We start from the raw sequence: 26,881 nt of genomic DNA, 5'->3' as shown, positions 1-26,881 counted from the left end.
AATAAAATCTTAAACAAAACCAAACCAAAAAAACCAAAAAATCCGCATGGAAGTTCTGGTCCCACATTCTGTCTGTGTTGCCCACTGATTAGCTGCTCTGTGTGTCATATGTTTTTCCTTATCACTGGCAGCTCCTGGCCAAGTGTCACATGCACTGTGCTTCTGGTCATTCCCAGGACATAGTCCCCTCTCCATGGTCCCCAAAGGGAGATAGTTGTGGGACAGGCCAGCTTTCCCCTTTAAGGCTCTATCTCTTTAGATTAATATCATGGCAAAGGACTAAATGGGTAATATGATTTCTCCATAGTGTCTGACAGACAGAAGAAAAGGACTACTTTACAGTGTTCTTCAAGTTATACCTCTACACACACTGTGTTTTCTATTCTATTTTTTTCACTTATCACTTTGAAGGCTATATCAGATTCAATTGAATGCTTGATACCCATTAATTAAAATAAATAAATAATAGCCCTTATGAGGAGAGAGATTTTTTTTGCCTATAGGTTTGTCTAGAAAGGTAATGGGTAAATCAATCATTCAATAGTTACTTATTGAATGCATACTGATTGCCTAGTTGTCAGCCAAAGAGATAATTATCTTCCAAGGCATAAGGAGATAGTCATAAGGAGTTAGCTAGCTAATTCAATTTAATTGAGTAAATATATGTTGAATACCTACTATGTGCCATGGACTCTTGAGGAGATTGGGATACTTAGTACAACATTGCCCCCAAAGTCCATCGGCTTTTCCTCATTCTTTCATTTAATCCTTTATTCATACATTCAACAAAAGTTACATAATAGGAGGGTGAGGCAGATAAGTAAAAATAATAATACTATAATGTAATCAGTTCCATAGGGAGATCTGTGGGAGATGCCATGGGAATAAGGCAGACAAGTGATTATCTCTTACCTGGGAAGCCAGAGAAGTTTTCTGAGAGCCCACAAAGCTGGAACTGTATCTTTCAAAATTAGAAGAATTTAGAGAAGCAAATCATACATATGAAAAATGTTTGAGAAAATGTGGCATTAAATTGTACAGTAATCAACTATGAAGTTTAGATGATTTGAAATTAAGACACAGTGGCATGCAGTGTTAACTGGATTATAAAGATAATAAACTCAAATTGAGTTAATATATCAATTCATAAATTCAATGAGTTAAGGGAAGAACAGGGACCAAAAAAGTTTAGAGGATAATTTAAGTAGAGTGAGAGAAACTGTGAGTCAAAATCAAAATAAATTTACATAACAGTAGTTTTGTTAGATTTTCTTAATTTTTACCTACTATCCCTTTCCCATCACAGGATCTGATCACCATTATTTTGATTGTTTGTTTTCAGGTACTCCTTGCAAAAATAAAAGCACTGAATAACTTTCCAATGGCAATCCCACCGCCTACTCCTGATAAATATCTTCATAATATTGTTTGGCTGGAAAATAAAGATGTTCTCATTGAGTTCTTCAAGGTAAAGATTCTGTCTTCTATTCTGACTCAGGTTTGATGATAATTATTTTCCACTCCCTAATGTAAGACTAAAAAAAAGCATATTCAAAGCAAGAATCCTGTGATGGCCAATGAAGGGTAAGCCAAAATGGAGGCCCAGCAAAACCCAGAAGAGTAGATTTCACTTGGAGTTCACAGGGCAAAGATGATTTTTCACAATGGCTTATCTGCTTAGGATAAACTATCTGTGTGATCTGATTATTACGAATCCCATCTTATTTTATGTTGTAGAGTTCTGCACTTCCAGATACACCCTCTGGAAAAGACCTTTTTTAGAGCAAGGGTCTCAAGTTTAAATTACTATACAGACCAGGCAGATGATATAAAAGTAAAACAAGCTGTGTATAGTATTATAGGGAACAGTGAGAATTGTGGTATATTCCAGAGTTCATGGTCTGTCTAAAGTCAGCTGAGTGTTGTTATTGGAGTTTGGACTCTTTCAAGAAATATTTAGTGAATATTCTCTTTGTGCTGGAGACTGTTGTAGGTTTGAGGATAATGCCAGTAAACAAAGTAAATGAAGTCCCTGCTTTGGACTTTATATTATATGGATAGAGATGGATAATAAACACACCAACACACAAATACATAGTCTATTAGATGATTGTCAATGCTATGGATAGATATGTCAATGCTTTTAGTCTTACATTAGGGAGTGGAAAAGGGAGAAAAGGGAATATAGTTGGGAAGCTATTTTATACGGGGTGATCAGGGAAGGCTGCTCTAATAAGGTGACATTTGAAGAGAGATCCGCAAGCAGTAGCATACCAGTAGATAATCTGGGAGAAGAGCATTCCAGGCAAGTTCAACGCCCTGGTGTGGAGTGTGCTCAGTTTGTTCAAGGAACATCCCCAAAGCCCCTGTGGCAGAAGCAGTGATGGCAGGAGCCGAAGAAGTTGGAGTAGTTGTGGAGCCCGAGTTTATACAACTCTGTAGGCCAGGACTTTGGATTTTATTCTGAATTAAATGGGAACTTATGGAAAGGTTTTGAACAGAGAAGTGATATGATCTAACTTACAATGAAAAATGACCTCCTTGCTGCTGTGTTGAGAATAGGCTGTAAGGGGACAAGGGCAAGCCAGGGAGATGATGATTGTAATGGAGGCAAGAGGTGATGGGGACTTGGATTAGAGGAAGTGGCAAGTGGTCAGACTCTTGATGTGTTTTGAAGATAGAGCTATTAGGTGCTGAATGTTAGAGAGAGAAGACAACTTCTGGGATTTTAGTCTGAAAATAGGATGGAGTTCCTGTTGACTTAGACGGAGAAGAGAAGATTTATATGGTGGGCACAAGCATTCAATTCTGAATGAGTTAAATTTAAGAAAGCCATTAGACATCCAAATGGAGATGTTGAGTAGGCAGTAGGATATGTGACTGGAATTCGGGTGGGAGGCCAAATGGGAGATAGAGATTTTGGAGTTGTCAGCATAGAGACTTGATGAGATAATTTAAGGAATTATTATGGACATCCAAGGATTGAGTCCCGGGCTATCCAACATTTAGAGGGGAGATGAGGAGGAATTAGTGAAAAGAATAGAAAAAGAGATCAGATTTGTGTTTACCAGAGGCAGAGGATGGGGGGAGGGGGAATTGAAGGAAGATGGTCAAAAGGTACAAACTTCCAAGTTATAAGATAAATGAGTACTAGGAATGTGCTGTACAACATGATGATTATATATTTGACACTGCTGCATGGTAATATTTGAAAGTTGCTGAGATTAAATCCTAAAAGTTCAGATCACAAGAAAAATAATTTCTTTTTGTAACTAGAAGAGGTAATGGATGTTAACTAAATTTGTGGTAATTGTTTCATAATATATGTATGTTGAGTCATTATGCTGTATACCTTAAAGTTGAGCAGGGCTGTGTGTCAATTACATCTCAATAAAACTGGGAAAAAAGGAGATTTGAGGAGTAATCCATTAGGTGGGAGGAAAACTAAAGGAGAGTGGTGTTCCAGAAGCTGAGTGAAGAAAATATTTCATAAAGGAGAACGTAAGCAACTATGTCAAATGAGGCTGAGAACAAATCAGATGAAGATTGAAAATTGACTATTAGATTTAATAATGTAGAGGTCAGATTTTTTTTTAAAAACAAAAGCCATAGATCTGAATTTTTATGTGAAATTTCCAAATTTTAAAAATTTGGCAAGAATTCAAAATTTTAAAAGTATCATGCAGGCCAAACAAAATACATCCTTGGATTAGATGTGACCCACAGACCACCAGTTTGTGGCTTTGGTTTAAGTGGCTATTGTATGAATTAAAAGGTTTATAACGTTTTCATCAACCTGTTAAAACCTCTGCTAGATTTTTAGAATCAGGAAAACTCTGTGACAAAAAATGGTGTTTGCTTTACCACAAATTTGGTTGTACCATAATTTGTGATCTAGGCAGGTAGATATATAAGGCATCTGTTTGTCCATAATGTCTTGTTTTCTAGAAAGACAACAATCATAATGAGGTTCTACTGAGATTGATTCCTTTTTTACTATACTAATGTTTTCTTCATGCTAGAAATTTTTGAATTTTTCTTTTGAAATTGATTTCAAATTTACTTGAATTAAGACTCCTTTGGTTGTGGGGCACCTGGGTGGCTCAGTTGGTTAAGTGTCTGCCTTTGGCTTAGGTCATGATCCTGGGGTCCTGAATAGGGCTCCCTGCTCAGCAAGGAGTCTGCTTCTCCCTCTGCCCCTCCCCCCCTTAATGCTCCCTCCCTCTCTTTCTCTCTCAAATAAATAAAGTCTTTAAAAAAAAAGGACTCCTTTGGTTGAAAGTAACAAAAGCTTACTTGAACTAGTTTAAGCAAAAGGGAAGTTGACTGAAAAGACAATGAAGTGGTATATAGAAGCTGCTAAGAAATAGTTAGCTAACAGTGGGTATGGGGGATTCAGGCCGGCTCAGGAATATCATTGGTGGGCATCTTTGGACCTTTCTTCTAGCACTTGGATATCATGCTCAGTTCTCAATTCCCAGGCTCTTTGTCTCTCAGTTCAAATTCTTGAGAGAGAAATCTAACTGGCTTAGCTCAGATCTGATGTCCTGCTTTGCTGAGTACAAGTGTGGCTGCAAGAAGGAGGAGGAAACCAGATGGGATGGCCAGGGGCCATAGGGGATAGTTTGGAAAATGGATCTCAAATAAATGGGTGTGGGAGGTGGGAGGTGGGCTTGGACTGGGAAGAAGGCATCTCAAGATTGTTTCTTAGAATTTGCCTTCTGCTTAGTTTTGTTAAAATCCAATTTAAGATAAAATTAGAATTTGGTTCTTTATAGGTAGTAATTTTCACAAGTGTAACTAACTGACCATCCAGCAGTGAATGGGGAGTAATGGGAAACCAATGAAAGAGGGTAGCTCTATAATTTAGTGATTCACAGACACCTGAGGTGAACCTGTCATAGAAGCACAACCTTCTTCCCATCCCTAACTTGCCATACCTCTGCAAGGCTGTTGGACTTTCTCTACCCTCTTACAGGCTTCTCTCAGTCTAAGTGCCCCCTTTCCTTAATACGTTGGTTCTTGAGAGACTTTTCAATTGGATTTTACCAGGATAAAAATTGTGATGAATTGGAAATACATAGGCATTATTCTCATTAGGGACAGCCCAGGGATTATGTGGCTAACCAAAATCCACATAGTAGACAAAACAAACACCCCTTATTGTAGACTATAATTTCAATCTTGGTTTCCATCACAGCTACAATAGTTAATTTTAACTACTCCTCCCTTCTTTCATCCTCCAACTGGTGTGGTTAATTAAAAACGTAATGTTCTATAATGATAAGCCGGAAGTCAATGGTAGAAAACCAAGGTCTGAATAATACATAAGCTGGATAATTGGCTTTAGGTGACTTTAAGAAAGCATTGGGAAGTCATCCATGCTTTTTGTTTCAAAACTGTCAAATAATTCAGAAGTACATAAAGTGAAAAGTGAAAACTCATCACTCTTAGCCCACACTTAGAGATAACCACTATGAATAATTTAGAAATATGTTTCCTACATATCTTTGTATAATGCAAATCTGTCCCCCGATTCTCCTGTTATAAACCCTTCAGTGGCTCCTCCTTGGTTTTGGGAAAAAGCGCAAAACTCTTTAATGTGCCTATGAGATCCTTCAAGGTCTGGCTCTGGCTCACCTCTCCAGTCCTTTCTCCACTGGGGCTGCATGATAACTTTCACGAGCCCTGGCACTTTGCCTTAGTGGGCCTCTTCCTCCATCAAAAAGTACAAAAAATTATACTTAATGACTGTGTTAGTATAAAGATGAATATATTAGTATTAAATGTTTTAGTATTAAAACATTTTCCTCTACCAGAAGTTGTTTTATTCCCTTCTGATTTTAAAAGAAACCAGAATGTTGTTGTGAGTCTCTAAAGTATTGGAATCCTACGCACTATGCCTGTGGAAGCCTAATTGATAACTCAGTCCTGGTCTCCACCCCTCCCTGTCTGAGACATACTGAATCTTCTGCAGTTTTGTTACCCCAAGTGCAGATGTTCTATTTGCCTTTGGTCTTTGCATATACTGAATCCTCTGCCCTTGAATGATGTTCAACTCATTGTATCCTGGCTCTCTGTTACCCTTCCTTCAGGCCTCAGCTTAGCTGTTCCTTCCTCTTTAAAGTCTTTCCTGGACAGGGCACCTGGGTGGCTCAGTCGTTAAGCATCTGCCTTCGGCTCGGGTCATGATCTCGGGGTCCAGGGATCAAGCCCCACATCGGGTTTCCTGCTCGGCGGGAAGCCTGCTTCTCCCTCTCCCACTCCCCCTGCTTGTGTTCCTGCTCTCGCTCTCTCTCTCTGTCAAATAAATAAAATCTTAAAAAAAAAAAAAAAAAGTCTTTCCTGGACACCCAAGACGGGGGTCCTGTGGCCTTTCTGGACTTTTCCAGAGCATCCTGTCTTTGTCTCCTTTGTCAGAAGTATCACACTTTATTGTAAACATCTACTCAACTGGGCATTTATTGGGTGTTTCCACCAGTCACTGTGATCACAAAGTCTACAGTTTGCCTGCTTGTCCCTTTCTTTTAAAAAAATTGATGAGGTATGTCAGCATGTTATAATTAATTAACAAACCATAGAATATAGTTTGAGGGTTTTTTTTCTACTTGAAAACCATTTTAGCTTTAAAGTCTTATTTCTATTTAGAAAAGTAGACCATGAAACTTTTGTGTTGACTCCCTTTTTATTTTTCTTGCAGGAGAGAGCCAAACTTGCCTATTTTGACTATGGAGATGTCATTTGTAGAGAAGGTGAAATGCCACAAGGAATCTACTTAATTATTTCAGGAATGGCAATTGTAAGGGACTATTTATTCTTTACTGAAAATGTATTTTGAAATATATGATTTTAATATAAGGAGAAATTTAGGAACCAGGAAAGTTTTAAATTCTTTTTAAAAGATTTATTTATTTTGAGAGAGAGAGCACGAGTGTGAATTGTGGGGGAGGAGAAGAGGGGAAAAAACTCAAATAGAGTCTGTGCTGAGCGTGGAGCCCCAACTGGGGCTCGGTTCCAGGACCCTGAGATCATGACCTGAGCTGAAATCAAGAGTCAGATGCTTAACTGACAGCCACTGAGGCGCCTTGAAAGTTTTAAATTTTTAACATAATTTCTAAATGAAACCATTTCTGCTCAGAGTGAACACTACAGCTGAGAGAGAATACCCAACATCTGGGGCGCCTGGGTAGCTCAGTCGTTAAACGGCTGCCTTCAGCTCAGATCATGATCCCAGGGTCCTGGGATCGAGCCCCGCATCGGGCTCCCTGCTCCACGGGAAGCCTGCTTCCCCCTCTCCCACTCCTGCTGCTTGTGTTCCTGCTCTCGCTATGTCTGTCTCTGTCAAATAAATAAATAAAATCTTTAAAAAAAAAAAGGAGATAATACCCAAATCTGAAAAGCACTTCCATTTTAATAGAATGCTTTTATAATCATTACTTATTTCTTGCGGCAATCCTAGGAGGAAGTGGTCTTTTCCATGATGTTCAGATAAGGAACCCAGTACTTGGAGTTGTTGAGAGTCAAGAATGAGGGGATGGACCACAATGTCAGATCCTTACAGAGATCATATAGAATGAGGATTGAAAATACAAGCTTTACCTCACCAATAGGAGGCTTTTGGTGACCAGAGAGAGAAAGATGTTAGTAGAGTGAGGGGAACAAGAATCCTTTAGAATCTGAATGCTAGTAGCTGAATACATGGGTGAGCCCCAGCTTATGGCCCAAATAATTCCCAGGCCCTAAATGATGCTTACAAGTGACAAACCCTTATTATAATGCACATAATATCTTTGGCTTTCTAGTTGTGGAAGGGATATTTCAGACCTTAAAAATATCCAATTGATCATGGAAATAAACTATTTTGATAAATATATTATAATACACACGTGTAGCACTTATTAAATTTCTGGCACTTTTCATTCATTCACTCATTCACTCAACAAATATTTACTTCATTACTACCTTGCAGCAGGCACTGTTCATTCTAGGCATGAGGAATTGACAAAACAGACAAAAAATCCCTGTCTTCTTACAGTTCACTTTCTAGTAGAGGCATGGAAGGAGATGGGACAATGAGCAAAATAAGTAAGTTAAATACACAGTATGTTAGAAGTGATTGACAGCTGAAGAACTTAGTTGTAATTTTTTAAAGGGTGGTCAAAATGGCAATATATTATGACATTTAATCCTTATAACAGCCTTATTTTTCGCATGGGAAAACTGGTGCACAGAGAAATTAATTCACTTGTCTCCCAAGGGCACACAGTAAGAGGTCAAGAACTTTGAACCCATGGAATTGGCCTCGGTATCCATGTCCTTAGCCATTATTCTATGCTGCTTCCAGTAGAATCCTTGTACTATGCTCCCATTCGAATCATAACAAAGGTACACTGTTACCATATTTATTAGATATGTCAAATCGAACATTTAAAAGCTGCAACATACATTTTCCTTTGGGGAATTTTCCTGCAATGACTGGCCTAATTAAGTCTTCTTAAAGAGTAAGTACAACAATATTTGGGCTGAAGATGTTATGTTAGTGTTCAGTTGATGCCATAGCAACTCAGCATGCATTTCGTGGCTTAGATTATCCCACAGTTCTTAGTTCAGTAGTCCTGCGGGCTTAGCTGCTTTCTCTGCCTGAGTCTCACAAGGCCAATATCAAAGGGTCAGCAGGGCAGTGTTCCCTTCTGGAAACTCCGAGGGCAGAATCCATTTCCAGATTCTTTGAGGTCGTAGTAGAATCCAGTTCCTTACGGCTCTAGGACAGACGTCCCTGCTTCTTTGCAGTCTGTCAGCTGGGACCCACTTCCAGCACCCAAGCTGCTCCTCCATCCTTGCAGGCAGGCACTCATCTCAGAGCCGAAGTACATGAAGTACCGTCAATCGCTCTCTTGATGCTGCGTCTCTCTCATCGGCTCTACTTCCTTTTCTACTTTTGAGGGCTCTTGTGATTGATTGCATTGGCCCACCAGGATAATCCAGAATCGGCTCTTTAAAGTCTGCTGATTAGTGACCTTCACTCCATCTGCAAAGTCCCTTCACAGCGGTACCTAGATTAATGTTTGATTGAATAACAAAAGAGACAGGAATCTTGGAAGGACTTCTTTAAATTCTGCCTCTAGATGTTATCTTCTTTTCTTCATTTGTAAAAAGCAGAGACATTCTTCATTGCCCAAAGAGTCTTTGAACTGCATTCAAAATTAAATTAGAAAAATGTCAAAGTCCTTTGGAAGCATGACTGCCTCTAAATATCTGAATGGTAATCACTGGCAGGGGGGCAGTTTCATAGCCAACTTCTTCAGTGACCCTTTGTTTCCTGTTTCTTGTGTCCTGAACAATAGCCTTCCTCTTTGATGTTCACAGCTACACTTTCTGAAAAATTCTGATTTTCAGAATTTTGGCTGATTCCTGCAGCTTCCTCCTGAAATCTGATCGCTTTCTTATTTCCCCATCCATGCCTATCCATTCTTTTCCTGAAGTGACTCAGTCATCCTGTAGTCACCCTAAAAACTTTTTCTGTTAATGGCCCATGGAAATTATTATTATTTTTAAAATAATCTCTACCACCAACATGGGGCTCAAACTCAGGACCCCAAGATCAAGAGTCACACGCTCTATGTACTGAGCCAGCCAGGCGCCCCCCATAGGAATTATTCTTAAGCATTTTAAAGGGCAACAAGATTGATGGAAATCATGGCTTGGTTTGGAGGCATCTGATTTCTGCATCCATGTAATCAAAGGTCTTCTTCCACCCGAGGTACTAGCTCATTATGATAAGAATTTCTAATGATGAGGGAACAGAAGGCAAGTTTAAGACAAAGCAGAAGCTGACACCCCACAACCCCCCACCATGGGATATATGTGACATTCCTCATGCACTCCTGGCTGCCCTAAAGCTAAGAAAAGGAAAAACAAATAGTTAACTTCTAGAGATCATAATCCTACAAGACATGAGTCTCCCTCAGTTTACAAATGTCTTAGCAATCTACAAGAACAAAGCATTTCTATCAATAACCTAGCTTCCAGAAGGAAATGTAGATACAATTAAAAGTCCTTATAACCTGCAGCTCATTGACAGATACTTGAAGTGGGCAGAGTGTAATGTTCCTCCAGGAAGCTCCTAATTAATGTTACGGTTAATCACAATGCCTTGCTAGAGGGAAAAACAACATTGACTTGATAATGGCAAGGCCTCTGGTAATCCTGTGAGTCTTCTTTAACATATGAAAATCCTTTTGAAACTTCCCTTTTCCTTACCTCCCCCCAACCCCATAGTATATAATCAGCCACCTTGTTCTGCCCAAGGGTCCTGTCCCTGTGTTTTAATAAACCACCATTTTGCACCAAAGATGTCTCAAGAACTCCTTCTTGGTCGTGGGCTCTGGACCTCACCCCCACCTAACCTCACCTATATTCCAAAACCCCATCTAATGGACTCAGAGTGGATGGTTGCATTAGTTGCAGACTGCAATCAGTACTTTTGGTGGGATTTTTACAGAAGGAGGGTATAAGTAAGTAGAAAGTTGTAAGTGGGGCATCTGTAAAGATAAAGATTGGAAACAATCCTTCCCTTGGAGAATTGAAATCTGAAAGGAACTGATTTTTTTGGAAGCCTTAATACCTTTTTCACACCTGAAAGTGTTCATAAAGAATCTTTTCCTTCCATTGTTAATAATTGCAGGAAACAGTGGGAGCTCCTATGATTTGGTCAAGGATTTTCAATTTTGTATTTCCCTTTGCAGTTGCATAGTTCACCTCCTACCTTCGGAATAGACATTAGCCTAAGGTCTGATAGAGGGTCCCAAACCATGTTTACAGAATACTGTACCAGTGGGGACATAATTGGAGAGCTGAGCTGTCTGCTTAAGCGTGAAATTGAATATACCGCCATCTGTGAAACTATTTTACAGGTAAGAAACTGGTTCTGTCTGTATTGTGGGCTATTAATTAATTCTTCCTGAAGTAAATAAGGAATGCCAGCATCTTTTCTTCCTTTGGGTTCTGATATCTTATGCAGTCGCCCACCCAGCTATTGTGAAGTAGAGTAGACTAGCTGAGAAAAGATTTAGTGTTTCACATCCTGGCTGTGGGACCTGGAGTGAGCTATTTTAACCTCTTTGTGTCTTAGTGTCTTTGTTTATTAAAAGAGAATATCTAACTTTTGACGTTATGAAGATTAGGAAAATATCTAAGGGAAGTGCCTGGCACGTATCGGCACTCAATGAAAGACCACTGTTATGAGAGCAATGTTTTTAACAAATACTTGTTTTTAAACTCCCTGTCTCCCATTTTTCATTGGCTTAAGTAAGAAGTTATCTATTCAACAAATAAATGGCCTGATATTCCACTACATGTGGGGGATTCAAACAGAAATGAGCCAGAGTTGCTGCTTATAAGGAATTCTCCAGCTTTTGGGACTGTTACATGCAATAGAGCAGGGTCCAGAGTCTTAGGGGTGTGTGGGACACAAGGCAATGTTGCTTTGTCAGTTTCATACTATTTCATTTCCGGAAGAGGACAGGAGGCACAATTTAGTCACACGGCTGAACTGAAGTCATTGAAGTTCATGTAGCTTGAATTCTGAAGGAGCAGTCTTCCTTATTCAGGGAAGTTGACTTCTGGAAACAAACACTGTGAATCAGCCTGTGGCTGGCATGCAGGGGTGCAAGAGCACCTGGCTCCGGGGCTCCCCAACAGACCAGGTTTGGCCACTTACCGCTGACAAGATCCAATGGCAGAGACACCAGTGGTGGAAAGGAATTTGTTTCAGTGAGGTGAACACTGGGAAGACAGCAGACTAGAAGCTCAAAGACTCTTCAACGTGCTGAAAATACTTCCAGGTTTAGGAAGTAAGGAAAATGTGGGACAAAGGTGGGTACATGCAGGGGGGCAGTAAAGGTCAAATTGATCACTGTCTTGGAGTCGCTGGCAGGGTCTTGCTGGCTCAGGGCAGTCATTACTGCTTGCAGGGAGAGTTTCCTTCCCATCCGGGGGTGCTTTGCCCTCAGGGTCTTCTGCCTGAGCCAAGAGACAAGCTGGAAAGAAAAACCCAACTGGAAAGTTTGAGGTCAAAATGGAGGCAGCTGAAGTCCTCTTCTGAGCCTACTTCGCCTACTTCGCCTACTGTGGCAGTAAAAATAGATATGTTTATGTGGCTTAGTTTGTGAATCTTAGGCTCATGAGCTATATCCTTTATCATAGCTATTGACTGGTATAAATTTTCCTGGGTATTGCTAAGTGTACACTTTAATTGAACTGTAAATTTTATTAAAACAATTTCTCCATAATGCAATGCTTTTAAATGGCAGAGTATCAGAATTGTACTAGATTTGATAGTACTAGGGGAAGATTAAATCTTACAGGCACCTTGTTTTCTGATGGCCGTGTAATTTAGTTCTGAATCAAGTTTGCTGCTTGGTACCTTGTGGTTTTAGGCCTGCTTTATCTCCCTGGAGGATTTATATGAAGGTTTTGATGTCTTCTGGCCATCCTTGGAATATAAAATATGGCTAAAGCTTGCGCTCAGTATTGCCTATCAGTATTTTGAATCAAGTCTCACTGATGAGGTAAGTTAAATGATTCAAGTATGAATGAATTTTTATTTACTTTTTATAAAATGCATTTCATATTTTTGAGACAGAAAAAGGAAGGCTGTGTCGGACCTTCTAAAATGAGATTCTATGGGCACCTGGCTTGCTCAGTCGGAAGAGCATGTGACTCTTGATCTTGGGGTTGTAGGTTCAAGCCCCATGTTGGGTGTAGAGATTACTTAAATAGATAAAATAAAAAAAAAATAAAATGAAATTCTAGAATTTTAACCACTCTTGTCCTGACTTCCTGCAGATCTTTAATCCTCTTGTCACAGCTAATTTTCCCAAGCTACCTGCAGTCATACCTTTAAAAAAAGGAGTAGATTCAGCAAATATTAAATAAGTAGATTCCCAGGAACCAAATTAGCATTAATCAGAATGAGTTAATGAAGTTTGGTGTTTATTCATTGTTTTTTGTGTGTGTGTCTGGGCTTTGGAATTTCTTTTTTAAAGATTTTATTTATTTATTTGAGAGAGAGCACGAGCAGTGGGGAGGAGCAGAGGGAGAGGGAGAAGCAGGCTCCCTGCTGAGCAGGGATCCCCATGCAGGGCTTGATCCCAGGACCTCGAGATCATGATCTGAGCAGAAGGCAGTTGCTTAACCAACTGAGCCAACCGGGTGCCCCCCAGAGCTTTGGCATTTTTTTTTTTTTAAAGATTTTATTTATTTATTTGACAGAGAGAGACACAGAGAGAGAGGGAACACAAGCAGGGGGAGTGGGAGAGGGAGAAGCAGGCTTCCTGCTGAGCAGGGAGCCTGATGTGGGGCTCTATCCCAGGACCCTGGGATCATGACCTGAGCTGAAGGCAGATGCTTAAAGACTGAGCCACCCGGGTGCCCTTGGGGCTTTAGCATTTTTTAAGAAGCCCCCGGGGTGTTTCTAATGTGTATCCAGTGATGAGGACCACTGCTCTAAATTCTGTGAATAGGGAATACAAGAAGAATAGCAGGTTTCTGGAGGAAATAATGATCCCTTTTCACTAATATGCAGATACATAATGACTTCTGCTTTCAAGCTCAAAATCCCCAGCATTATGAGGCAATCTGCCTAGGCCCAGGTAGATGCCAATTGAGTTTCTTCTTGGGGCTGGGTTCCTGTTGGCTTTTCCCATGACCACAGTGAGTACTGATTGGGGCGGTGTTTATTATAGTCTACTCTCCCTATGTTAATATAAATCTCCTGCCTTTTCAAAATCTTTATTGGGGTGACTGAGACTCTTTCATGAACTTTTTCTCTAACAAGTAGTAGCTCAAGTCTGTTCTTGGTTGGCATAATTTACAATCCATATTTATATCCTATTTAATAATTATTTGAGTCCCTATTATAAGTTAGGAACTGGGGAAGTGACAGACCTGGAGTTCAACAATATTCATTGCATTGAGAGACTGGATATGAATGTTGGGTTAAAAAATTAGCATGTCTCAAGAGAATGAGAAGACAAGTCACAGAGTGGGAGAATATATTTGCAAAAGACACATCTGATAAAGGACTGTTATTCAAAATATACAAAGAACACTTAAAACTCAACAATAGGAAAACAAACTACCCAATTAAAAAATGGGCCAGGTTTCTGCTCCCTTCCCCCACCCCGCAAGTGCCCCTCCAGCTGCACCAAGCTCTCTCAGAGCTCCTGGCTCCTGCTAAGCTAGTGCCCCCGATGTCTCTCTCCAGCCATCATCATGATCATCTACCAGGACCTCATCAGCCATGATGAGATGTTCTCCAACATCTACAAAATCCAGGAGATCAGGCATGGGCTGTCCTTGGGGGTGGAGGGGATGATGGTCAGTAGGACAGAGGGGAACACTGATGACTCACTCATTGGTGGAAATGCCACCGGTGAAAGCTGGGAGGGCGGAGGTACCAAAATCACAGTCATTACTGATGTTGATATTGTCCTGAACCATCACTTGCAGGAAACTTCACAAAAGAAGTCTAAAGAGGTACATCAAAGATTGCCTGAAATCAATCAAAGGCAAACGTGAAAAACAGAGGCCAGGAAGAGTAAATCCTTTTATGACAGGGGCTACAGAACAAATCAAGCACATCCTTGTTAGTTTCAAAAATGACCAGTTCTTTATTGACCAGATGGATTCTGGACTGGAATTTGCTGGACTACTGTGAGGATGGATATATGATTTTCTTTAAGGATGGTTCAGAAATGGAAAAATGTTAATGAATTTGGCTATTATTTTAGATGTATCACCTGTTGTCATAACTGGCTACTGCTCTTCATCCACATAGCACCAGGACTGAGACAAATAGGACTGATGTCATCTTGAGCTCCTCATTTATTTTGACGTGATTTATTTGGAGCAGAGACATTGTTTTTAAGAAAAAAAAAAAACCAGGGGCCCCTGGGTGGCTCAGTTGTTAAGCGTCTACCTTCGGCTCAGGTCAGGATCCCAGGGTCCTGGGATCGAGCCCTGCATTGGGCTCCCTGCTTGGCGGGAAGCCTGCTTCTCCTTCTCCCACTCCCCCTGCTTGTGTTCCCTCTCTTGCTGTGTCTCTCTCTGTCAAATAAATAAATAAATAAAATCTTTAAAAAAAAAAAAGAAAAACAAAACATGTCATGTAGGTTGTCTAAAAATAAAATGCTTTTAAACTAAAAAAAAAAAAAGGGTGGTGAAGCAGGGGTTGGAACCCTTACTGGGACAGTGTGGTCTCAGGACCCTCGGGGTCACACAAAGACCGGGGGTGCCTGAGTGTGGCAGAGCTCCCAGGTAAGGGAGCGGGGAAGCCGGCTGCAGAGACAGAGCTGAGGCGAGGGCTCTCAGCTCGGGGTTGCCATAAACCGTGATCCGCGGCACAGTCGGGCCACTGCTCCTCCAGCAGGGACCCAACAAGCAGCAGATCCGGGGAGACTCCCCTTCCTCCCCCGGGAGGAGCGGCGCGGGAGCGCACCGCAGGGATCTGCTGGGTTTGGAGACTCCACACGGGGTTGGGTGCCAGAGATAGAAACGCTCGGTCACAGGCCAGGTGAGCACGGAGTGCGGCCGGAGCCCGGGGAGACGGGAGTGACTGACGTTTTTCTCTGGGGGCTCACTGAGGAATAGGGCCCCAAGTTCTCAGCTCCTCGGGGCGGATATTGGGAGGCTGCCATTTACACTCTCATCATCCTAAGCTGTACGGAAAGCTTGCAGGGAACAAAAGCTCCTGAGAGGAAACCCGAGCAGATTACTTAGCCCGGACCGGCAAGGGCGGGGCAATTCAGTCTCCGGCAAAGACATTTGGGAACCACGGCAACAGGCCCCTCCCCCAGAAGATCAGCGAGAACAGCCAGCCAAGACCAAGTTTACCGATCAATGAGAACGGCAGAACTCCAGCGCTAGGGGAATACTGCACATAGAATCCATGGCTTTTTCCCCATGATTCTTTAGTCTTTCAAAGTTAACTTTTTTTAAACTGTCTTTTTAAAAAAATTTTTCTTTTTCCCTTTTTCAACCAACATCTTATCAATCCCTTTTTTAAAAAATCTTTTTTATTTTTCATTTTTAGAGTCATATTCTATCCCTTCATAGTAGTTAACCTTATTTTTGGTATATATATATATATATATATATATATATATATATGTTGTTCTCTCTTTAAAACTTTGGGATACAGTTTCTTCTAACAGACCAAAATATACCCTAAATCTCTAGTGTATGGCTTTGTTCTAGTCTCCTGCCTGATCACATTCTCTCCTTTTTTTTTTTTTAAATCCTCTTCTTTCTTTTTTCAACCAACTTCTTATCATCAATTCCTTTTATAAAACCTTTTATAATTTTCATCTTTACAATCATATTCCATCCTTTCATCACATTTACCCTTATTTTTGTATATATATAAGCTTTTCTTTCTTTAAAATTTTGGGAGGCCCTTTCTTCTAACAGACCAAAATACACCCAAAATCTAGTGTGTGGCACTGATCTATGCACCAGCCTGATCATATTTGATCATATTCTGTTTTTCTGTTTGTTTCTTTGTTTGTTTTATCTTTTTCTTTTTCTTTCTTTCTTTTTTCTCTTTCTTTCCCTTTCTTTCCCCCCAGTTTCAGGTCTCTTCTGATTTGTTTAGTGTATATTTTTCTGGGATTGTTGTTACCTTGTTAGCATTTTGTTCTCTCATTCATCTATTCTCCTCTGGACAAAATGACAAGATGGAAAAAATCACCTCAAAAAAAAGAACAAGAGGTAGTACCGATTGCCAGGGACCTAATCAATACGGACATTAGTAAGATATCGGAACTACAGTTCAGAATGACGATTTTAAAGATACTAGCTGGGCTTGAAAAAAGCATGGAAGATATTAGAGAAACCCCTTCTGGGGAAATAAAAGAACTAAAATCTAACCAAGTTGAAATCAAAAAGGCTATTAATGAGGTGCAATCAAAAATGGAGGCTCTAACTGCTAGGATAAATGAGGCAGAAGAAAGAATCAGTGATATAGAAGACCAAATGATGGAAAATAAAGAAGCTGAGAAAAAGAGAGATAAACAACTACTGGATCACGAGGGCAGAATTCGAGAGATAAGTGATACCATAAGACAAAACAATATTAGAATAATTGGGATCCCAGAAGAAGAGGAAAGAGAGAGAGGGGCAGAAGGTATATTGGAGCAAATTATAGCAGAGAACTTCCCTAATTTGGGGAAGGAAACAGGCATCAAAACCCAAGAGGCACAGAAAAGCCCCCTCAAAGTCAATAAAAATAGGTCAACACCCCAACATCTAATAGTAAAACTTACGAGTCTCAGAGACAAAGAGAAAATCCTGAAAGCAGCTTGGGAGAAAAGATATGTAACCTACAATGGTAGAAACATTAGACTGGCAACAGACCTATCCACAGAGACCTGGCAGGCCAGAAAGGACTGGCATGATATATTCAGAGCACCAAATGAGAAAAATATGCAGCCAAGAATACTGTATCCAGCTAGGCTGTCATTGAAAATAGAGGGAGAGATAAAAAGCTTCCAGGACAAACAAAAACGAAAGGAATTTGCAAACACGGAACCAGCCCTACAAGAAATATTGAAAGGGGTCCTCTAAGCAAAGAGAGAGCCTAAAAGTTACATAGACCAGAAAGGAACAGAGACAATATACAATAACAGTCACCTTACAGGCAATACAATGGCACTAAATTCCTATCTTTCAATAGTTACCCTGAATGTAAATGGGCTTATTGCCCCAATCAAAAGACACAGGCTATCAGATTGGATAAAAAAACAAGACCCATTGATATGCTGTCTGCAAGAGACTCATTTTTTTTCTTTCTTTTTTAAAAAATTTTTAATTGTTATGTTAATCACCATATTAATATTACATCATTAGTTTTTGATGTAGTGTTCCATGATTCATTTTTTGTGTGTAACACCCCGTGCTCCATGCAGAATGTGCCCTCTTTAATACCCATCACCAGGCTAACCCATCCTCCCACCCCCCTCTGCTCTAGAACCCTCAGTTTGTTTTTCAGAGTCCATTGTGCAAGAGACTCATTTTAGACCCAAAGACACCCCCAGATTAAAATTGAGGGGGTGGAAAACCATTTACCATGCTAATGGATACCAAAAGAAAGCTGGGGTGGCAATCCTTAGATCAGACAAATTAGATTTTAAACCAAAGACTATAATAAGAGATGAGGAAGGACACTATCCTACTTAAAGGGTCTATCCAACAAGAAGATCTAACAATTGTAAATATCTATGCCCCTAACATGGGAGCAGCCAATTAATAACAAAAGCAAAGAAACACATTGACAACAATACAATAATAGTGGGGGACTTGAACACCCCCCTCACTGAAATGGACAGATCATCTAAGCAAAAAATCAACAAGGAAATAAAGACTTTAAATGACGCACTGCACCAAATGGACTCATAGATATATTCAGAACATTCCATCCCAAACCAACAAAATACACATTCCTCTCTAGTGCCCAAGGGACATTCTCCAGAATCGATCACATCCTAGGTCACAAATCAGGTCTCAACTGGTACCAAAAGATTGGGATCATTCTCTGCATATTTTCAGACCACAATGCTTTGAAACTAGAACTCAATCACAAGAGGAAAGTTGGAAAGAACTCAAATACATGGAGGCTAAAGGGCATCCTACTAAAGAATGAATGGGTCAACCAGGAAATTAAAGAAGAATTTAAAAAAATTCATGGAAACCAGTGAAAATGAAAACACAACTGTTCAAAATCTTTGGGATGCAGCAAAGGCGGTCCTAAGAGGAAAGTATATAGCAATACAAGCCTTTCTCAAGAAACAAGAAAGGTCTCAAGTACACAACCTAACCCTACACCTAAAGGAGCTGGAGAGAGAAGAGCAAATAAAGCCTAAACCCAGCAGGAGAAGAGAAATAATAAAAATCAGAGCAGAAATCAATGAAATAGAAACCAAAAGAACAGTAGAACAGATCAACGAAACTAGGAGCTGGTTCTTTGAAAGAATTGACAAGATTGATAAACCCCTGGCCAGACTTATCAAAAAGAAAAGAGAAATGACCCAAATCAACAAAATCATGAATGAAAGAGGAGAGATCACAACCAACACCAAAGAAATGCAAACAATTATAGGAACATATTATGAGCAACTCTATGCCAGCAAATTAGATAACCTGGAAGAAACGGATGTATTCCTAGAGATGTATCAACTACCAAAACTGAACCAGGAAAAAAAAAAAAGAAAAAAAAAAAAAAAACAACGGAACCAGGAAGAAATAGAAAACCTGAACAGACATATAACCACTAAGGAAATTGAAGCAGTCATCAAAAATCTCCCAAAAAACAAAAGCCCAGGGCCAGATGGCTTCCCAGGGGAATTCTACCAAACATTTAAAGAAGAATTAAATTCTTCTGAAACTGTTCCAAAAAATAGAAATGGAAGGAAAACTTCCAAACTCGTTTTAAAAGGCCACCATTACCTTGATCCCCAAACCAGACAAAGACCCCATCAAAAAGGAGAATTACACACCAATATCCTTGATGAACACGGATGCAAAAGTTCTCACCAAAATACTAGCCAATAGGATCCAACAGTACATTAAAAGGATTATTCACCACGACCAAGTGGGATTTATCCCTGGGCTGCATTGGTTCAACATCTGCAAATCAATCAATGTGATACAATACATTAATAAAAGAAAGAACAAGAACCATATGATCCTCTCAATAGATGCAGAAAAAGCATTTGACAAAGTACAGCAACTTTCTTGATCAAAACTCTTCAGAGTATAGGGATAGAGGGTACATACCTCAATATCATAAAAGCCATCTATGAAAAACCCACAGCGAATATCATTCTCAATGGGGGAAAACCTGAGAGCTTTCCCCCTAAGGTCAGGAACATGGCAGGGATGTCCACTATCACCACTGCTATTCAACATAGTATTAGAAGTCCTAGGGATGACTGGGTGGCTCAGTTGGTTAAGCGGCTGCCTTCAGCCCAGGTCATGATCCCAGGGTCCTGGGATCGAGTCCCACATCGGGCTCCTTGCTCAGCAGGGAGCCTGCTTCTCCCTCTCTCTCCCTCTGCTTGTGCTCTCTCTGTCAAATAAATAAAAATCTTAAAAAAAAAAAAAAAGTCTTAGCCACAGCAATCAGACAACAAAAAGAAATAAAAGGCATCCAAATTGGCAAAGAAGTCAAACTCTCACTCTTTGCAGATGATATGATACTTTATGTGGAAAATCCAAAAGACTCCACCCCAAAACTGCTAGATCTCATACAGGAATTCAGTTAAGTGGCAGGATATAAAATCAATGCACAGAAATCAGTGGCATTCCTATACACCAACAACAAGACAGAAGAAAAAGAAATTAAGGGGTCGATCCCATTTACAATTGCACCCAAAACTGTAAGATACCTAGGAATAAATCTAAACAAAGAGGCAAAGAATCTGGACTCAGAAAACTATAAAATACTCATGAAAGAAGTTGAGGAAGACACAAAAAAATGGAAAAACATTCCATGCTCATGGATTGGAAGAACAAATATTGTGAAGATGTCTATGCTACCTAGAGCAATCTACACATTTAATGCAATCCCTATCAAAATGCCATCAACTTTTTTCAAAGAAATGGATCAAATAATCCTAAAATTTGTATGGAAGCAGAAAAGACCCCGAATAGCCAGAGGAACGTTGAAAAAGAAAAGCAAAGCTGGTGGCATCACAATTCCGGACTTCCAGCTCTATTACAAAGCTGTCATCATCAAGACAGTATGGTACTGGCACAAAAACAGACACATTGATCAATGGAACAGAATAGAGAGCCCAGAAATGGACCTTCAACCCTATGGTCAACTAATCTTCGACAAAGCAGGAAAGAATGTCCAATGGAAAGAAGACCGTCTTTTCAACAAATGGTGTTGGGAAAATTGGACAGCCATATGCAGAAGAATGAAACTGGACCATTTCCTTATACCACACACAAAAATAGACTCAAAATGGTTGAAAGACCTCAATGTGAGACAGGAGTCCATCAAAATCCTAAAGGAGAACACCAGCAGCAACCTCTTCGACCTCAGCTGCAGCAACTTCTTCCTAGAAACATCGCCAAAGGCAAGGGAAGCAAGGGCAAAAATGAACTATTGGGACCTCATCAAGATAAAAAGCTTTTGCACAGCAAAAGAAACAGTCAATAAAACCAAAAGACAACCGACAGAATGGGAGAAGATATTTGCAAATGACATATCAGATAAAGGGCTAGTATCCAAAATCTATGAAGAACTTCTTAAACTCAACACCCAAAGAACAAATGATCCAATCAAGAAATGGGCAGTAGCCATGAACAGACATTTTTCCAAAGAAGACATCCAAATGGCCAACAGACACATGAAAAAGTGCTCAACATCACTTGGCATTAGGGAAATCCAAATCAAAACCTCAATGAGATACCACCTCACACCAGTCAGAATGGCTAAAATTAACAAGTCAGGAAATGACAGATGTTGGCGGGGACGCGGAGAAAGGGGCACCCTCCTACACTGTTGGTGGGAATGCAAGCTGGTGCGGCCACTCTGGAAAACCGTATGGAGGTTCCTCAAAAAGTTGAAAATAGAGCTATCATACGATCCAGCAATTGCACTACTGGGTATTTACCCCAAAGATACAAATGTAGTGATCCGAAGGGGTACATGCACCCTGATGTTTATAGCAGCAATGTCCACAATAGCCAAACTATGGAAAGAGCCAAGATGTCCATCGACAGATGAATGGATAAAGAAGAGGTGGTATATATATACAATGGAATATTATGCAGCCATCAAAAGGAATGAAATCTTGCCATTTGCAACGACATGGATGGAACTGGAGGGTATTATGCTGAGCGAAATAAGTCAATCAGAGAAAGACATGTATCATATGATCTCACTGATACGAGGAATTCTTAATCTCAGGAAACAAACTGAGGGTTGCTGGAGTGGTGGGGGGTGGGAGGCATGGGGTGGCTGGGTGATAGACACTGGGGATGCTATGTGCTATGATGAGTGCTGTGAATTGTGTAAGACTGTTGAATCATAGACCTGTACCTCTGCAACAAATAATACATTATATGTTAAAAAAAGATTTTATTTATCTATTTGAGAGAGAAAGTGCGTATGCACACTAGTTGGGCGAGGGGCAGAGGGAGAGGGAGAAGCAGGCTTCCCACTGAGCAGGGAGCCTGACCCTGGGACTCAATCCCAGGACCCTGAGATCATGACCTGAGCTGAAGGCAGATGCTTACCAGAACCCAGAGAATCTCTATTTAACACTTTGGCTTATTTCCTTCTAATCTTTTCCCATCAAAGAAGTAGACAAGACTTTTTAGAACCCCTGAAAAGGGGATTAGAATCACTGATAAGCTTATACTGCAACCCTTCCTCTAAACCATATAACTCAAAATTTACATGCATTTAAAAACCAAAATACTTTATTGTTTTAGATTTTTCTCCTTCCAAAATTTAGGTATTTGCTAGTTATGTTTTTCATGCCTCACCTGAGCTGGTGCTCTCGGCGGGTAGGTGTTCAGTTTTCCCATTAGGGACCCAGGTTCGAGGGCTGGGTCGTATAGTTGTGAATGGAGATGTTCAGAGTGAGGGCACTGTCCGGAAGATTCCTACCATGGGACTGACCTCTAAATGCCTGTATGCCTGTATTAGTTTGCTGGAGCTGCTGTAACAAAGTACCACAACCTGGGTGACTTAAACCATAGAAATTTATTGTCTCGCAGTTCTTGAGGCAAGAAATCAAGGTGTCAGCAGGGTTGGTTCCTACTAGGAGCAACGAGGGAGGGAATCTCGTCCAGGCCTCCTCCTTGGCTTGCAGATGACTGTCTTCATCCCACATGGAGTTCTCCCTGTATGTGTGTCTGTGTCCAAATCTCTCCCCCCACCTTTTTTTTTTTTAAAGATTTTATTTATTTATTTGTCAGAGAGAGAGAGAAAGAGAGCACAAGCAGGGGGAGAAGCAGGCTCCCCGCTGAGCAAGGAGCCTGATACGGGGCTCGATCTCAGGACTCTGCGATCATGTCCTGAGCTGAAGGCAGGTGCTTAACTGACTGAGTCACCCAGGCATCTCACTTCCCCCTTTTTAAAGAAGCTTTATACCCACTGTGGGACTTGAACTCATGATCCTGAGATCAAGAGTCATGTGCTCTACCGACTGAGCCAGCCAGGTGCCCCCAAATCTCCCCTATTTATTTATTTGAGAGACAGAGAGAGAGTGCACTAGAGCACAAGCAGGGAAGAGGCACAGGGAGAGGGAGAGGGGAAGCCAACTCCCTACTGAACGTGGAGCCCCACACGGGGCTCAATCTCCTGACCCAGAGATCATGACCTGAGCTGAAACCAAGAGTCAGGCGCTTAATTGACTGAGTCACCCCTGCACCTCTTCCCCTTTTTATAAGGACACCAGTCATATTGGATTATTTGCCCACCCTACTCCAGTATGACTTCATCTTAACTTAAACAATTACATCTGCAATGACCCTATTTCCAAATAAAGTCACATTCTAATGTACCGGAGTTCAGAACGTCAACATATTAATTTTTTGGGGGGAGGACACAATTCAACGCATACATAACATCTTCCTTCCACCTCTAAAGACTATTATTCTGAGCCTTAAAGTATGACTCAGACTCAGTGTGTTGCTTTGTTTTGTTTTGGCTTTTTGATATTGTTTGTTCACTTGCCCAGCAGGGTGTTCACTTACTGCCAGGTAAAACCGAATCCACAAGGCGTAGCTGACCACCCTGCTGAGGCTGATTGAGAGCTCAGGCAAACCTGTGAATCAGGCTGGGCATCCATAACCAAGGCCACTAATAGTAACAACATAAACACTCTGAGTTCATGATCTTGTCTGAGGTCATTCTGAACTCTAAATAAATTCTGTCTGTTGGTCCTACGGTCTAAATGCCTTTTGACTCCCTCAAAGAACTCAGCTCAATCAGTGAATGTGCTTTCTTCCTGATTCCATGTGTCATTTGGCATGATTTATAGAAAAAATGTAATTTTATTGTAGGACTTGGACTTTCAGAAGTGTGTGGCATCCAATCTGGCATACGTGGAGACTTTATCAAGCTATAACGAAATGACTATTGATAATGTGACCATGAAATTCGTTATTATTGTGTATGGTAGTGTCATTGATACTAAGACAGAGTTACCCTATCTTGCACCTTGCATTTTGCCTAAAACCTGTGAGCAGGTAAGGACAGTTATTACTAAGGAGTCATTTGCTTTCCATGGTGCCCTATAAATGACTTGAAAACTCAACTGACCACCTTAAAAAGAAATGTAACCTGGAAGGACCCTGCAGTTTTCACCACCTTTAACAAAACAGTCCAAACACGCCCTGGGCTGTTTGTGCCCAACACAGGAGTGAGACCCAGGGGGCACAGGGGGCTGGAGTCTGACTGCTCTCTGCTTGCCAAGCCATTTGCCCTGGAGTGGGGCTGTGCCTCCTAAGGGACGGGGGTGCATTTGTCCCTCTTGTAGCATTCTTATCTTTGTATCTCTCAGTAATTCAGAGGATGATGGTAATCTAGATGCTTTTCCAGTAGAAAATGAAAATCTCTTTAGCTTTGCAGCTAGGGGTGGGGGTGAGGCAGGGAATAGCAGGAACAATGCTCACAGTTTGGTTTAAGACACCAAGGTTTGGAATCAGGCCTACTTGGGTTTCAAGCCCAAGCCCTGTGCCCACTAGTGTGTGAGCAAAGGCAAGCTGCCTTCTGACTCTCCGTTTCCCTTTAGTGAGACGAGGCTGACAGCAACTGCCCATCGGTAGAGTTCTTGTGAGGATCCAGGGAGACAGTATCTGGTATCTAGAGATGAGAGTTACAATTATATCACTTGTATGCTCCTTGCCTTCTGGGAGGGCAGATTTTGGCGGGCACACAGGGCAAAAGCTCTGAGAAAAGAAGACAGTCCTGCCACCTGGGAAGGCTGGGCCTTGAGCCTTTGAACATCAGCGTCAGGGTACAAGTAACTCCGTAGGTGTCGGGGATTCCCTGTTTTCCAAGCTGGGAATGTCTGGTCTGGTTATAAGTAAGGTGTAGAGAGTTCCTTTCTGATGTCTATAAATAACACAGAAGATAATTTTCTGGTCCAAGACTTCTTGAAACAACGTTAAAGGGGATTTGAAATGAAAAAGATGGAGAGCTTAGGCTGGAAGCCCAGTTCTGGGTTTTGGCTTATTTCTTATATTCTTTGAAAACATTAGGGAGGAGGCAGCTTAGAGATCAAAGGATGCTCTTCTGACTACTTTTGACTTTTTCCCTTTAGGTTCAGGGAACTTCAGATTTAAGCAAGCTGCTGGTTGTGCAAGCATCTGAGCCTGCCAAAAATACTGATGACGCCAAAGTCATGGGTAAGGGGTAGCCCGTCAGTGGTAGGAAAACCATGCAAAACTCATTTAATTCTAAGAAAATGACTTGAGGGTATTATGTGGGTTTATCATCAGTCCTCATCCTTGGGCCCACCCTGGCTGCCATATTGCTTCTGGGAGGTCATCCATCAGAGTCTTCCAGACACTGAAATCCAGGTGGCTCCTTTCTCTCTCTTGTCCCTTCCTTCACACCCGTGCTGGTAGAGAGTAGCTTCTGTGTTGTACCCTGTTCCAGTCCTGGCAGGCTGGACTCACAGAGTGCTATTGGGGGCAGAGCAAGAACGGGAAGGACAGAGACTCACTCACAGTGGGTCCAGGTGTGGCGAGCTGGTGTGCTCCCAACAACCAAAGGGAATATGGAACCTGACCCTTGCTCTTTGAATATTCCAAACCATAGTCGCAGCCACAACTCAACTGTCTAGCCTGAGGGGCACTTTGATAGTTACTAAGTAATTACAGTCACTAAATGTGTATTAGGGCCCCATTGCATGTATCATGGTGCTAAGCAGTACACTGAGAAGATGAGGTAGGAAGGCCTTGCTCTAGAGAAAATGCATTCCCTTCCTTCATTTCATACTCAGTGCTCCTGCTCTACCAAGCCGTGTTGTCATCTCCCCAACTGCCCCAGCTTGAAAACAGTCAGCCTTAGTATGCTTCTCCAATTGGCACCGTCCTGGAGTTTCCAGTTCACGTGATCGGCCAGCTCATTGCATTGTCATGCAATTCTTCATGAATTGTTAATTCAAGGGGGGGGTTGGGTTTACATGATTTCAAATTGTGTGCAGAAAGTGACATTTTATTAATATTTTATATCTCATTTCTCATTTGCACAATTCTTATAAAATACAGCCCCACTGTGTGCTGGGCTCCATGCCCAGTGCTAGATGGGGAGCAAGCCAAACAAGGTCTCCGCCCTTGTGAGGAGGAAAGACATTCAATAAGTAATTCCACTTCTCTCCCAGAAGTAAATTCAACCTCAGACATTGTTGCGGCTTACTTTCTACCTCTGTTCTGGGGTCATGGACACCACCTGATTTTGGGGAGCCCCCTCTGCTCCAGGTCTTCTGTTCAAGCTGGGAAACACTGAAATAATCCTTACTCCAGCCCTCAGAGTCTTCAGTCCGCCTCTCTGCAGCTTCCATAGTTCTCTTGGGGCACCGAAGTCTATGGCAGGGCTTAGAGCTCAGGGCCTAGTGTGAACCCCCTCGGGGCTGCTGAGTCAGGATCTTAGTACTGCCAGGAAGCAGGGCACAGGTCCCCATTTGTCCTGGGCCTGTAGGCCTCTCTCCTTCTTCAGGCTCTCTGCAATCAGTCATTTTAGACGGATGGTACTATATCACTCTGTATTCCCCAGTGAATTTGGGACAAAAGTCACATATCGTAGGCTCACGGAGTGGACTCAGCTGATGCACTGGATTTGATCCACATACATGTT

The 26,881-nt window shown here is 41.2% G+C and overlaps 1 protein-coding gene and 1 pseudogene across 1 annotated transcript in view; both read left to right on the top strand.

The window, feature by feature from the left end:
- Positions 1 to 26,881, top strand: part of SLC9C2 (solute carrier family 9 member C2 (putative)) — a 106,560-nt gene that overhangs the window by 73,816 nt on the left and 5,863 nt on the right. The window contains exons 20-25 of the mRNA XM_032393392.1: positions 1,343 to 1,468; positions 6,701 to 6,799; positions 10,746 to 10,913; positions 12,438 to 12,569; positions 24,082 to 24,267; positions 25,344 to 25,428. Of these exons, the coding sequence (XP_032249283.1) occupies positions 1,343 to 1,468; positions 6,701 to 6,799; positions 10,746 to 10,913; positions 12,438 to 12,569; positions 24,082 to 24,267; positions 25,344 to 25,428 (796 nt within the window). The remainder of the gene's footprint in view (positions 1 to 1,342; positions 1,469 to 6,700; positions 6,800 to 10,745; positions 10,914 to 12,437; positions 12,570 to 24,081; positions 24,268 to 25,343; positions 25,429 to 26,881) is intronic.
- On the top strand, positions 14,275 to 14,836 carry LOC116625091 (annotated as a pseudogene).

This window comes from Phoca vitulina, unplaced genomic scaffold (assembly GCF_004348235.1).
Source record: "Phoca vitulina isolate PV1807 unplaced genomic scaffold, GSC_HSeal_1.0 scaffold73, whole genome shotgun sequence".
In the NCBI taxonomy this organism is placed as follows: Eukaryota; Metazoa; Chordata; class Mammalia; order Carnivora; family Phocidae; genus Phoca; species Phoca vitulina.
Note: the sequence above shows the minus strand (reverse complement) of the source record. Positions and strands in the feature narration are given on the sequence as shown.